Source organism: Rhinolophus hipposideros, assembly GCF_964194185.1.
Source record: "Rhinolophus hipposideros genome assembly, chromosome: 6".
Lineage (NCBI taxonomy): Eukaryota > Metazoa > Chordata > Mammalia > Chiroptera > Rhinolophidae > Rhinolophus > Rhinolophus hipposideros.
The window spans coordinates 51,489,388-51,502,708 of NC_138052.1; the positions used below are offsets into that span (position 1 = coordinate 51,489,388).

Genomic DNA, 13,321 nt, shown 5'->3' on the forward strand with positions numbered 1-13,321 from the left:
AAGAGTTACAATATCAATAGTTAAAAATAGCTTATGATACAGTCCAAGTGTACATTTGCTAACGTGTTATGAAATATGAGTATTCTGGTAGTCTCAATTTAAAATAGCTAAGATTTCTCAACTTTAAGTCACTTGCCATTCACAAATGCCTCGTACTATAATTACTCCAAAAAGTTTCTAGTACTCAGCAAAGTAGTCATGTTGTTATATTCAATATTTCCTATACTTAAATGTAAAATAGCACCCCCCCAAAAAGATTTACCAAACATTCCACATCAATCTGGCAAAGTAGCATAAGGAATGTTCCATGAGGTCAATTCTTGACCTGAGGATGTTCTAACATACTTATCAATGATCCGTCAATGATTTGATAAAAATCACTCTCACTGAATATGAGGACATGTCTATATTTTCAAATTCAAAATTAAGCAAATAAAATCAAAATAAGATTAAAAACTACAATACCACAATAAACAAAAGGAAGAAAAGTTTAAATAATGATAAAACAGGATGATTGCTAAAGCACAGACTCTGGGATTAAAGTGTCTTAATTTAAATTTTAGCTCCACCCTGTTTATTACATGTGCATATAGGCTTTTCCAAGTTAATAACATGTCTAAGTTCAGGCTCCTTAAAATGTGAATATTTACCTCTTATGGTAAGATTAAATGAGACCATCAGTGCAAAGAGATTAGCCAGAACACAGAAAAAGTACTTAATGAGCAATAACCAATATAAGTAGTATACATCTAAAGGTTCCAGAGATTATAATAAATCAAAAACCAAGCCATCTAGATTTTCTAAATCAATTAAAATAAAATAGATATGAATTTACAAGTTAAATGTTTTCCTAAAGTTATTTGTAAACTTGTTTAAATGTGTAACTTCACAATTTATGTAAAACCTTAAATCTATAACTCTAACTTGTTATTAAATAATTCTTGAGATGAATGTACCATAATACAAATAATTATCTCTTAATTTATCAGATTTTAAATACTGTTTCTTTACATACTGGTGGAAGGTTTTGTCTTTGTTTTGGTACTATGCTGTAGTAGGAAGAACAGCATACCGTATTTGCCGGCGTATAAGACGATTTTTTGGCCCCGAAAAATATGCCTCCAAGTGGGGGGGTCGTCTTATACGCCAGGTACACTTCAGATAGACTGCCCATAGTGCTTGCCCCGTGCCATAGTGGCCTCCCGATGCCCGCCCACTTCATTCCACATACCGTTCAGGCATCAGCAGCGCTGCTGGGTGTATGCTCAGCTGTTATGCGATTTTGCTGTTATGCGATTTTACCACACTCGCAAAATCGCACACAGCCGAGCATACACCCAGTATGATAGCGCAAAATCGCGAATCGCGATACCATACTGGGTGTATGGTCGGCTGTGTGCGATTTTGCGAGTGTGGTAAATTCGGGTTACCGTATGTTTCTTTACATATGCATTGAAGATTCGCGATTTTGCGCTATCATGGTGCCTGTTAGAATTTTGAAGAGCTCGCACTTGCGCACTAGTGAGGTCCCAGGGAGATGCTGATGCAAGGGTGGACCAGACTGCTATAGTGACAGGGCGGGCAAACAGGGAGCAGGGACCAATCAAATCAGGCTTTGTATACAGCCAACAGCCAACCACAATACTGCACCATTGTACAGTACAGCATAGAAAATGTCGACCAGTCAAACCCCTATCATCCCTATCATGGCACCAGCCAAAAGAAAGAAGTATGATGCAAATTTTAAACTGAAAGTTATTTGGTGTGTGGAAGGTGTGCGGAAGAGGGGGTAGTCTTATACGGCGAGTATATAACAAACTCTGTATTTTGAGTGGAAATGTTAGGGGGTCGTCTTATACGCCCAGTCGTCTTATACGCCGGCAAATACGGTACATAGTTAGCAGGCCTAGATTTCCATCCTAGCTGATATCACCTGTTCTTATGAGAACTAAAAAGTCTTTTATTCATTCTGGGTTTCAAATTTCTTTAAAAAGTGTTGGCAGTACTACAAACACAATCCTCATATTTTCCCTAACACTGGTCAAAGACTTTCAGAACTATTGTGTCCAATTCTAAACCTCATAAGAAAAACTTTCACTAAATTTTAATGAGGGGAAAAAAAATCTTTAAGCCTATGAATGACTCACATATGCAGATGTGAAAACTTAAATTTAGGGTGAATTTGGCTCTTTAGAAGTATGATTATAAGATGCAGTTACGTCGGATATGGTGATATATCTTCAGGAGAGTTTCTATTTTTCAATTTACATATACTCTGGTCTCTATTGTTTAAATTTATACAAATATAATTCCTTTAAATAACCAAAGTAAGAAAGATCACACATCTGATGTCTCTTACTTTCAAATATTCTAAACTCTACATTCACTATAACATCTTCACATCCTCTTCACACTAACCTCTTTTAAATACAGCTTCTGCCATACTTCTCTACTAAAATTGTTTTCTCAATAAGTTGGTGGCTTTTTTTTTTACTGGTTATTAAAAGTAACATTTATTTATTTTTTTAATTTATTGGGGTGACGATTGTTAGTGAAATTGCATAGATTTCGGGTGTACAATTCTGTATTACATCATCTATAAATCCCATTGTGTGTTCACTACCCAGATTTCTCCTTCCATCACCATATATTTGATCCCCCTTACTCTCAGCTCCCTCCCCCCACCCTCCTTACCCTCTGGTATATAAACCAAAAACAACAAAAGAACAAGACAAACAAATGAGAAACAGGAACTCATAGACACAGACAATAATTTAGTGGTTACCAGAAGTTGGTGGCTTTCTATTAACAGAAATGATTCCATAACATCTTCCTTCACATAGAGGCAAAGATTTTTGAAAAAAGAAAAACTTCCCCAACACTTCACTCCTCAACACAGCACAATCTGGTTTTGGACCTTCTTTGCTACCACAGTATCCCCCACCCCTGGAAAGTACCACTGCTTTGGTTACACGAACCATTATTGTTATTAGCATAGCTGCTCTTCTAGGCGCTTTATGTGAGTTTACTAATTTCACCAATATTTAGATCTTTGAGGTAACTCCTATTCCCAGTTTTCAAAAGGAGAAACAAAAGCTCAGAAGCTATGTAACTTACCAAAAGTCTCACAGTGAAATAAGATGGAGCCAGGATTCAAATCCCAGTGTTTATGACACCACGACCCTCATCTGTTACACAACCTGTCAGATACAATGGTCTCATCTGTCTTCTACTTACCTGACCCTTTGCAGTCTGTAGCAGTGGGTGCCATCTCTACTACACTTCAACTTTTTTAGATGCCAGTTTAATTCTGTTGTTAACGCTGATCATTCCTTCTGTCTTTTTCCTGGGCTCCTCTTTCTCCATATACCCTTACGGGGTTTTGCCATAGGTCCTCTTACTGTTTTCTCTCCCTGGGCAATTACACTCAATTCCATAGTTTCAGTAACTGTCACCCATACTTCCCAATGATTCCTAATCTGTATCTACAGTCTCACCCTTTTTTCTGAGCTCCGTATGAAATAATCAACTGCCTATAAGCAGCACCACCTGGATGTAATTCCTACTCAACAATTTTCCAAAAGCAAATTCGTTACGTATCTTCTACACAACCACTCCAATTCTCATGTTCCTTATCTTGCTTAAAACACTAACATCTAACCAGAAACCTAAGCCAAAAGTAACCTAGGCGACATCTTGATTCCTCCTCCCACTCCCCTATTTCCAAATCTGATTGCCATCAAGTTTTGTCAATCTACTCTTAAATCTGAATTCTCTTAAATCTCTTTTTCAACTCCTTTGCCACAACTTTAGTTCAGGCCTTTATCGCTTACCTACGAATATATTAGATGATAACCGTGTTTCCCCAAAAATGAGACCTAGCCGGACAATCAGCCTTAATGCATCTTTTGGAGCAAAAATTAATATAAGATCCAGTCTTATTTTACTATAAGACCAAGTCTTATATTAATTTTTGCTCCAAAAGACACATTAGAGCTGATTGTCCGGCTAGGTCTTATTTTGGGGGAAACATGGTATCCTAATTGATCTCCATGTCTTCAGCCTTGCTCTCTCCAATCCATCCTCCATGTTACAAAAAAAAAAAGTGTTCTTTCTATAAAGCAAAATTGATCTAAAATGCAAAGCCTCAAGTGGCTTTCCAAGTTGCCTATAAAATAAAGTCCCAAACTCCATAATCTTTCATACAAAATCTTTCATAATTACCCCTCCCTCACCTAAACCCTACCACCCTTTTTCAGGCATATGGCACTATTTGGAGTCCCTCAGTGTACCAAGTTGTTTCTCTCTTCTTGTCTTTGCATGTGAAATAGATCTGAAGAGTCCCTCAGAGCAAATTATTATTAAAATTTATAATGCATTGTGTTTGTGCTTACCTTTATTGTGGTCCTTAGTATGCTAAGATTATTTACATGTGCACACCCTTTTTTAACCAACAACTACCAGGCAGGAACTACATCTTTGTAGCCCCAGAATGTGGCAAGGTACCATGTTTCCCCGAAAATAAGACCTAACCGGAAAATAAGCCCTAGCGTGATTTTTTCAGGATGACATCCCCTGACCATAAACCCTAATGTGTCTTTTGGAGCAACAATTAATATAAGACCCGGTCTTATTTTCAGGAAAACACGGTAACTGAACTATAAAGATATAGTTCTGCCTATGAGCTTAATAAAGGTCTAAGAAAAAAATTTACTTTCCTCCTGCATTTCAGTATCAAATTTCCAACTATCTATTACCCAAATTACATAGTATAGGAGGCAAAGTAATGGCATCCCAAACACTTCCTCATCCTCAGAACCTATAAATACTCATCCTCTTCCTCATCCTCAGAACCTATAAATACTCATCCTCTTCCTCATCCTCAGAACCTATAAATACATTATGTTACATGCAAGAGGAATTAAGGTTACAGGTGAAATGAGGACTGTTAATCAGTTGAATTTGCAGTGCCTGCTGCACTGAGAATTTCAGCCTAACTTTAGGAGACCAAAAAAACTACCTTCAAGCAAAAAAATTGCTAATAATATACTCATACCACTTGCCAGCCTTTAGTTGAGTTTACTTTGTTGTTCTGTTTTTTAAATTAAGGATACATTTTGCTTTATGATTCTTTATCTCAACATTCACTTTTTTCATCACCTTGATGATTTATTTCTACTCTAATTTGTCTCCTACCTCTCTCAATTTTAAACAACCTGCACCATGCAATTCACCAAAGTCCCATTTGATAAATTAGTATTTTACAACATTTAAACCAAATTCATGAATTCTAAAAAAAAGTTTATTTCCTTTATCTCAACACATTTATTAAGCAACCACTATGAGTAAGGCACTATTGAGTGGGATTCAGAGCCGCATGTAGAGGTGGCAAGCAAAGATAATACAAAAATTGAAAAATACACTCATGCAAGGTAAGTGCTATAAAAAAGGAACCAACAAAGTACCGTGGAGGGTCCAAGACAGAGAGGATTAAACTCAGTGATGGGATGCAGAAAGGGTGCATGGTAATGGCATTTAAGATGAACACTGAAAATGGAGGGGGATAGAAATACCTTTGTTACCTTTATTAAGGTACAGTTGGCAGTTTTAAAGTAAGAGTCCAAAATTCTCTGATTTGCCTCCCATCAAATGGGGGAAAGAAGACGTATATGTTCCTTCCCTGAATCTGTGCTCTGTTACTGTTTGATCACGAGAATATAGGTTTGCCAGTTTTCCGGACTACTTTCTGTCTCTTGGGCTGCTTGCTCTTAGAACCCAGCCACCATGTTAGGAGCAAGCCCATTAGGAGCCAAGTGACCCCATTAGAGAGGTCCATGTGGAGATGAACCAACAGGTAGCACCAATCTGTCAGCCCAGTAAATAAGCCATCTTAGTAGCATATCTCTCACTCACAATCAGGTAGCTCCTGCCAATGTGAGGCAGGGATAAGCTGTCTCCACCAAAACTGGCCAAAATTACAAATTCATGAGCAAAACAAATCAATGCTGTTTTAAGCCACTAAGTTTTGGGGTGGTTTGTTACATAATAGATAACTGTAACTGTATAGATATGACACTCAAGTAAATTTACTATTTTATTAGGTGTTTTCCAGATTTTCTTCATCAAACGTACATCCCTAAAAAAACAGCTCAATATGAAGTACCATCCCATTTGCTATCAAGATCAAAAGAGATTAATGATTTCTACTTTAATCTTCAATACATCCACGGAACACAAGTGAGTAAACTCTAAAAACCTACTTAAATAAGAAGTTAAAATCCATTTGCTAGAGCCATTAATTTTTTCTGCAATACTTATTGATTTCAAATTTAGCTGTGGCAGGATACAATTGACTTTTCTTTTGCTAATTTCATCAGTAGAGACGTAGTGTTATGTACAAAGGTAAAAGAGAATGTATAGGTGGCTTCCTTTAAAAACAAATATAGAAGGGTCTGTTAAGAATTTATTTTAGCTATCGGATGTCAACATCTCATAATCTTATCAGCCTCCCTACTTCAGCCATTCACTCCTAAGGTCCTATCTAGTCCTATATTCTTGCCATTAAGGATAACTACATCCCTCTCAAGTTCAAGTATCCCACTCTCAAAGAACACTTACCTTTCCAGCTTATTTCCTCTATTATTCTTTCAACTCCAAAGGGATTTATGATCCATTAATTATTAGTTATTAAAGGGGTCAGCAAATATTTTTTGTAAAGCGTCATACAGTAACATTTTAGACTTTGTCGACCACATACAATTTCTGTTGCACATTCTCATTCTTCTTTGTTATTTCTTAGAACACTGTAAAAATGTAAAACCAACAGCCATAATAAATTCAACAGCCATGTAAAAGAGCTGTTGGCCCAGATTTGCAGGCTGTAGTTTGCAGACCCCTATATTAACACTGCCAATACCTTTTGACCATTTATCAGCCCCCTCTCAATGTCCTTATTTAACTCATGATCATCTTAGATTCCATAATACATTGTTATAATCACTCCCTTGTTATACAACTTCACCTCCCTGCCCCTTTATCACTTTATCAAACCCATTAGGCAAAACCCCAGCTCTGGTTAAAACCAACTCTCGGCCTACTCCATGCCTGTACCCGTACAGCTAAACACAACTGGAAAACACACACAACCATGCTTTAAATTCATGACCATTAACTCTAAGTGGATGTTAGTGTCCCCTGGCCTTCCTACATTTTCCTAATCTATTTACTCTCTCCTAGAGAATTATGTTATACCTTCTTTTCAGAACCCCAATGTTTTCCCCATCCTCTCATTAGGAAAAAAGATAAAACCAGAAGAAACTTCCCACCACCTACCCATATCTCTGTCTTCCCTCCTTCCTATAGCTATCAAAAGCCAACTCTTCCATTTGTACCCGAAACCCCACACCTTCATGCCTCCTCATGGACAGTTCTCCATCAATTGTCCCCACTCTCTCCTTCATCATCAATTATTCTGTGTCTTCTATGCCATTCCCAGTAGCACGCAAACATGCTATCATTTCTTTCATACAGAAAATGCTTCCCCCCTCTAGCTTTTTAATCAAAAGAATTGTCTTTTGTTACTGTCTCCAACATCTCTACCCCCATACTTTCTTAAATTCACTCATCAGGTTTTTGTCCTCATTCTTCCACCAAAACTTTTCAAGATCACCAAGGACCTCAACATTGCTAAAATCAGTGTTGAATTCTCAACCCTCAACTTACTTGGCATCAATTTTTGTCACAGATGATTATTACTTTGAAACACTCTCTTCAATTAGCATCCCAGATATGACACTTAAGTAAATTTACTATTTTATTAGGTGTTTTCCAGATTTTCTCCACACTCTTCTGGGCTTCACATCTCAGTGACCACTACTCAGTTTCTTTTTCTGGTTCCTCTTTATTTCTCTCAGTATCTGAATGTTCGAGAGCCCTAGGGTGGCCTTGGTCCTCTTCTTTCCCCACACTTACATCCTTGGTGATCATTTCCAGTCTTGTGGTTTTAATACACATACTGATGACACCCAAAATTTGTATCTTCAACCCAGATAATTCCTGTTTGCCAGACTCATACTCAACTGCTTCCTTAATATCTCCACTTGGATGTCTATCTAGTAGGCATCTCAGATATACATGTCAAATCCTGTTCTTCACCACCTCACCTCAACCCCCTTCCAAAAAGTGTTCCACTTGCAATATCTACCATCTTAATAAATGGCAACTCTATCCCAGTTACTCGGGTAAAAATACTGGAGATCATCTCTGACTCCTCATTCTCTGACTCTATATTCAACCCATCAGAAAATCTTCCACCTTCAAAATATGCAGACTCTTACTACTTCTTAAACCACCTCCAGTGTTCCTAACTCAAGGTCCAAGTCATCATCGGTGCTTTCCTACATTACAGAACTAGCTTCTTAGGTAGTCTCCCTGCTTCCATCCTTGCTTCCTTTGCAGCCTCAACACAGTAAGCTGCCTTTTAAAACATAATTTAGATCATGTCAATTCTCTGTTCAAAACAAAAAAGTAAAACATTTTTTTAAATCATTGAAAAATGAAGTTCTTATGGTCTACATTCTACAAGGCCCTCTACGATCCTTTGCTGCCTCTCTTACTGCTTCTCCTATTCCTCTCCATATGTTTCAATCTAGTCCAGCCATACTGGCCTCCTTTCTATTTCTAGAGCAGTCTGGGCATGCTCTCTACTCCATCTTTACACTTATTGATTCCTCCGTCTGGAATGTTCTTTCCTTAGATATCAGTAGGGCTCATTCTCTCACTTATTTCATGTCTTTGAAAAAATGTCACCTCATCAATGTGGCCTTCCTTGACAACCCTATTTAAAACTTCAACCCATCCTCACTCAAGGCACTCCCTATTCATCAATTCATCAGCATGTCTTTATTTTCACAGATAAATTTATATATACACACATATAAAAAGAGAGATTTTTGTTTGTTTGTTTTGTTCACTACCATGTTTCCCCAAAAATAAAACCTAGCCAGACAATCAGCTCTAATGCGTCTTTTGGAGCAAAAATTAATATAAGACCCAGTTTTATTTTACTATAAGACCGGGTATAATTAATATAATATAATATAATATAATATAATATAATATAATATAATATAATATAATATAATATAATATGTAATACTGGATATAATACCAGGACTTATATTAATTTTTGCTCCAAAAGATGCATTAGAGCTGATTGTCCGGCTAGGTCTTATTTTCAGAGCAACAGGGTACTATGTCCCCAGGGCCTAAAACAATGCCTGGCAGATACCACAAACTCATTAAACATTATTGAGAAAAAAAACAACCCTGAATAAATCAGAAGTTAGAACACGGAAGTCAAATTTAGTCCTATACACCGTATTTCCCCAAAAATAAGACAGGGTCTTATATTAATTTTTGATCCAAAAGATGCATTACAGTGTATTTTCAGGGGATGTCTTATTTTTTCATGTACAACAATAACATTTATTCAAATACAAAAAGATGACGATGTCATCTTTTTCTGGAACATCGTCAAAACATACGAAATGAGTCCCTCTGGCTGATGATCTCAACCAGGGCTCATTTTCGGCGTAGATTTTATTTTTGGGGAAACATGGTACCAACTAAACCTTGAACAAAAATTTAGTTTTTTACCATCCCCAAATAACTAGATTTATTATCCTATAGAAGCTATTCAGGAATTTACACTGTGACAAATTCCATTTTTCATTAAATCCAAACTTTATTGCTTTTTAATCCAGAAATGACATAAAATCTTTCCATCTCTCAGTCCATGATTTCTGCAGAACTAGAATAAGTGCTAAGCATCCAAGCACCATATCATTCTATTTAATGATATATGTATATTTATACATATATCTGCTTTTTATGTTCATTTATTCCTTCACATCAAATGATGACACTGATTTTCTGGCACAGCCAAAAGAAGCCTAAGAATACATGACAATTAAATGTAATGTGGTATCCTAGATAGGATTCTGAAACAGAAAAGGGACATTAGATAAAAACTAAGGAAATGTGAATAAACTGTGGACTTTAAATTAATAATAGTAAGTCAATATTCATTAATTTTAACAAATGTATTCTGTTAATGTAAGATGTTAATAGTAGGGGAAGCTTTGTACACGGGTATATAGGAACTCTTTGTACTAGCTTTGCAATTTTTCTGTAAATCTAAACATGTTCTAAAAGACGAAATCTATTAAAAAGGGGAGAGGTAGTTGGGTTAATATCATGTCCAGTAAACATTACACTCCTTTTAGTACTAAATCTAAGCAAATCAAAGAATGCTATTCTCAAAACCTATACTCAATCTCAGTATAATATATTTCATTAACAAGTAGGTAATAAAAAATAACAGAATGATACCTACTACACATAAATCAAAGTTCTGTTTTCAGCAATCATGCAAGAGAACTAGTAAAACAAGGACACCACAATTAGATTTACAGTTAGCTTTGGAAAGTAAATCTATTCAAGTGCCACATATATGTACATATGTACATCTTCAGTACTTTTTTTCTCCTTTCTATTATTTAAGTTCGGAAATGAGTGAAAGAAAAGGAAAGGGAGGGAAAGGGGAAGGAAACAGGAGGTAGAGGGAACGGGGAGGAAAGGAGGGAGAAAGGAAGGTTGGTTCAAGCAAAGTAAAAAGACTTAACTTTAAACACACAGAAAAACAGAACTTAAATATAAATAAAACATATGACAAAGTCATCTGTAAAAATAATGGGAACCTAAAAGAGATATGACAGGATTAATTTAAACAACAAAACTAAATTATAATTCTCAAAAAGTAGGATAAAGTTGAAATAGTTTAGAATTTTTCTAAATAAGGAAAAAATCCAAACAGCAATTAATTAAACAGACCTGGAAGAGCTGGGATTACTATAATAGTACAGTCCAGAAAAAATATTAAAAAAAAAAAAAAAAAAGTTATAAGCTTCTTACGGTCAAAAACCATATTTTAATAATTTGTTTATTCCCTATGGTGCCTGTACATTCTTTTAAATAAACAATTCATTTATATATAGCTAAATGTTAATTTTCCAGAAAAGAATGTCTAAAAGCAGTACCACAGGAATCCAAAACAGAAAGACCAGCAATGGTTTTTCTGTAACTATGATATGACATTAGAAGGAAAAAATGTATTTGGATTTCAAAGTTTCTAAGGAAAGTTAAGTTTAGCTCTTGAAGTAACTTATGCTGCCTAAATATTAATAAGTACTTAAAAATGTCAGTAAAGGGGATCATACATCTGTCCTTTAGTAAGAGAGAAAAGAACAGAATTTTTCAAAAGTAACAGCAACAGCTTTCTGCAAATTATCATATTTTAAAAACATATTCACTAAGGTTATTCAGAAAGTATTTTTGAAAAGTTAGTACCAGTTATACAAAATACTGCAAAAATTACAGAAACCTAGCCTATAGGCCAAAAACTTTTTTTTATAATTACTAGAAAGAAGTATAAATTGTACAAAAATTTAGACTGATTAGTAATTAGGAGTTTCATTGCAAGTATCTATGCCTAGTTTATTTTAATAATATGTAAACTTTTATATTTACCAAAAGAGCAGGCTAATATTTCTAAAACCCAAAATCCGACTTAAGGAATATGGGAGAGGGTGGGGTTCTTCCCACATAGCTCTGCCAATTAGAAAACCTAAAACTATTATGGCTTACTTAGTACTTATCGTCTTTGTGGATATTTATAAAAGAATTGACTTCTCAAAGTTCTAAATGTCATCCTAACTTTATAAACCAGCCTAAATGCTGATGATTTAAAAGGACAGACGTTAAATTTTTTACAACAGTATCTTCTAGATTTGCAACAAAAGCATTACAAACTATATTATTATGTTCTAGAGAAGAGAACAAAATGGGAAGCCAACGCAAACTCAAAAATACCTTTTCACATGCCAGTCTTGGGGATATTCTATGTAACCGGTTAAAATAACGATTTTTTTAAATTTTACATACTATTTAATGACAAAATAAGTGATGGTTTCACTAATAATCTGGCAATATTACCTCAAAAAGAAAGACAATGTTATATAGCAGTAATTCAATTTTTTCCTCATTTCTAAATTATTTTATTCTCTTCCTAAAGTGTTATTTTAGAAGAAACTTCAAATTTGACAAAAATCTTCATTAAATTTACCTCAAAAGTAAATCATAAAAATGGAAGAATTTTCATAACAGATATTCTAAGTGATCCTTATTTAAAGGGGGAAGAAAACTTACAAAATATTGGTGAAATTACTTAGATTTCAAAAGATTAAAACTAATTATATATTAAAGCTCAACAGATACCTTATCATAATCCTATAAAATCAAAATGAAGTAAACCTATTGCCATCACTCCAAGTCATATTCCAAATTACCAAATAAAAATTAACATAAAAGCATTCTACATAAATTTTTACACACCTCTATCACACTTTTGAACTCACTTGGATAAATATGGATCTTTCCAACAGCAGCAGCAGTTTGTACAAAGTTATTTACCTTGTCCAGGTCTTGCAGCTACAGCTGCTCCAGCAGATGGCGGCTCAAACTCCTGTCAATTACAATAATGTTATTACAGTGACCTATTACAATGTGCAATTTGTAATAAAATAGTAGTGATATCACAGACTTACCTTTGCTTTCTTTGAGTCTGGATCAAATCTTTCAAGAATTAATTTAGCTGTTTTATACGTTTCTTTTTCCATGACTTCTTCAAGCTGCGAACAAAAATTTCCATAAATTGTTACATTTTAAAACACACATATTACTTATTTTATAAGTGCTAGTCAAAAAGTGCTCAAATACAAGGCTTAAAATAAACAGCACATAATATATCCAGATAGCATGAAAGACTTCCTACATTCAAATAATTAAAATCCAGATTTTAAAATGACTTCTGACCTCTAATGTTACTTGTATTTAACAGTTTTACTGCAAGGAAATACCAAATATTGCTAATTGTTTACATATAATGAGGAGAATAATTACATGCACCAACTTCAATAATGGAATGTGCAAAAATCTATCAGCCATCATTATTGGAAGTTATTAGACATGACAAGCAAATGACAAGCAATTCCTCAGATTTATTTCCTCACAGCACTTAATGCTATTAATTTAAAGAAGGTCGTTAGCCAAGAGCTTTACAAAATAAAATCTCTGTGCCAATTAACTGCTGTCAGCATCGATTTTAGATTATTTATTAGCAGAAGCAATTAGCTTGCTGCAAATGCAGTGAAAACTCACTAACTGGGAGAACAGCCATGGAATTTGCTCAAATGACTTTAAA

At 35.0% G+C, this 13,321-nt stretch overlaps 1 protein-coding gene across 3 annotated transcripts in view; it reads right to left on the bottom strand.

Moving 5' to 3' along the window:
• The window catches only part of LNPK (lunapark, ER junction formation factor), a 73,559-nt gene that overhangs the window by 30,918 nt on the left and 29,320 nt on the right, over positions 1–13,321 (bottom strand). For all 3 annotated transcript variants that reach the window (XM_081051665.1, XM_081051666.1, XM_081051667.1), the window contains exons 7-8: positions 12,666–12,749; positions 12,532–12,583 (exon numbers count right to left, since the gene is read on the bottom strand). In XM_081051665.1, the coding sequence (XP_080907791.1) occupies positions 12,532–12,583; positions 12,666–12,749 (136 nt within the window). The remainder of the gene's footprint in view (positions 1–12,531; positions 12,584–12,665; positions 12,750–13,321) is intronic.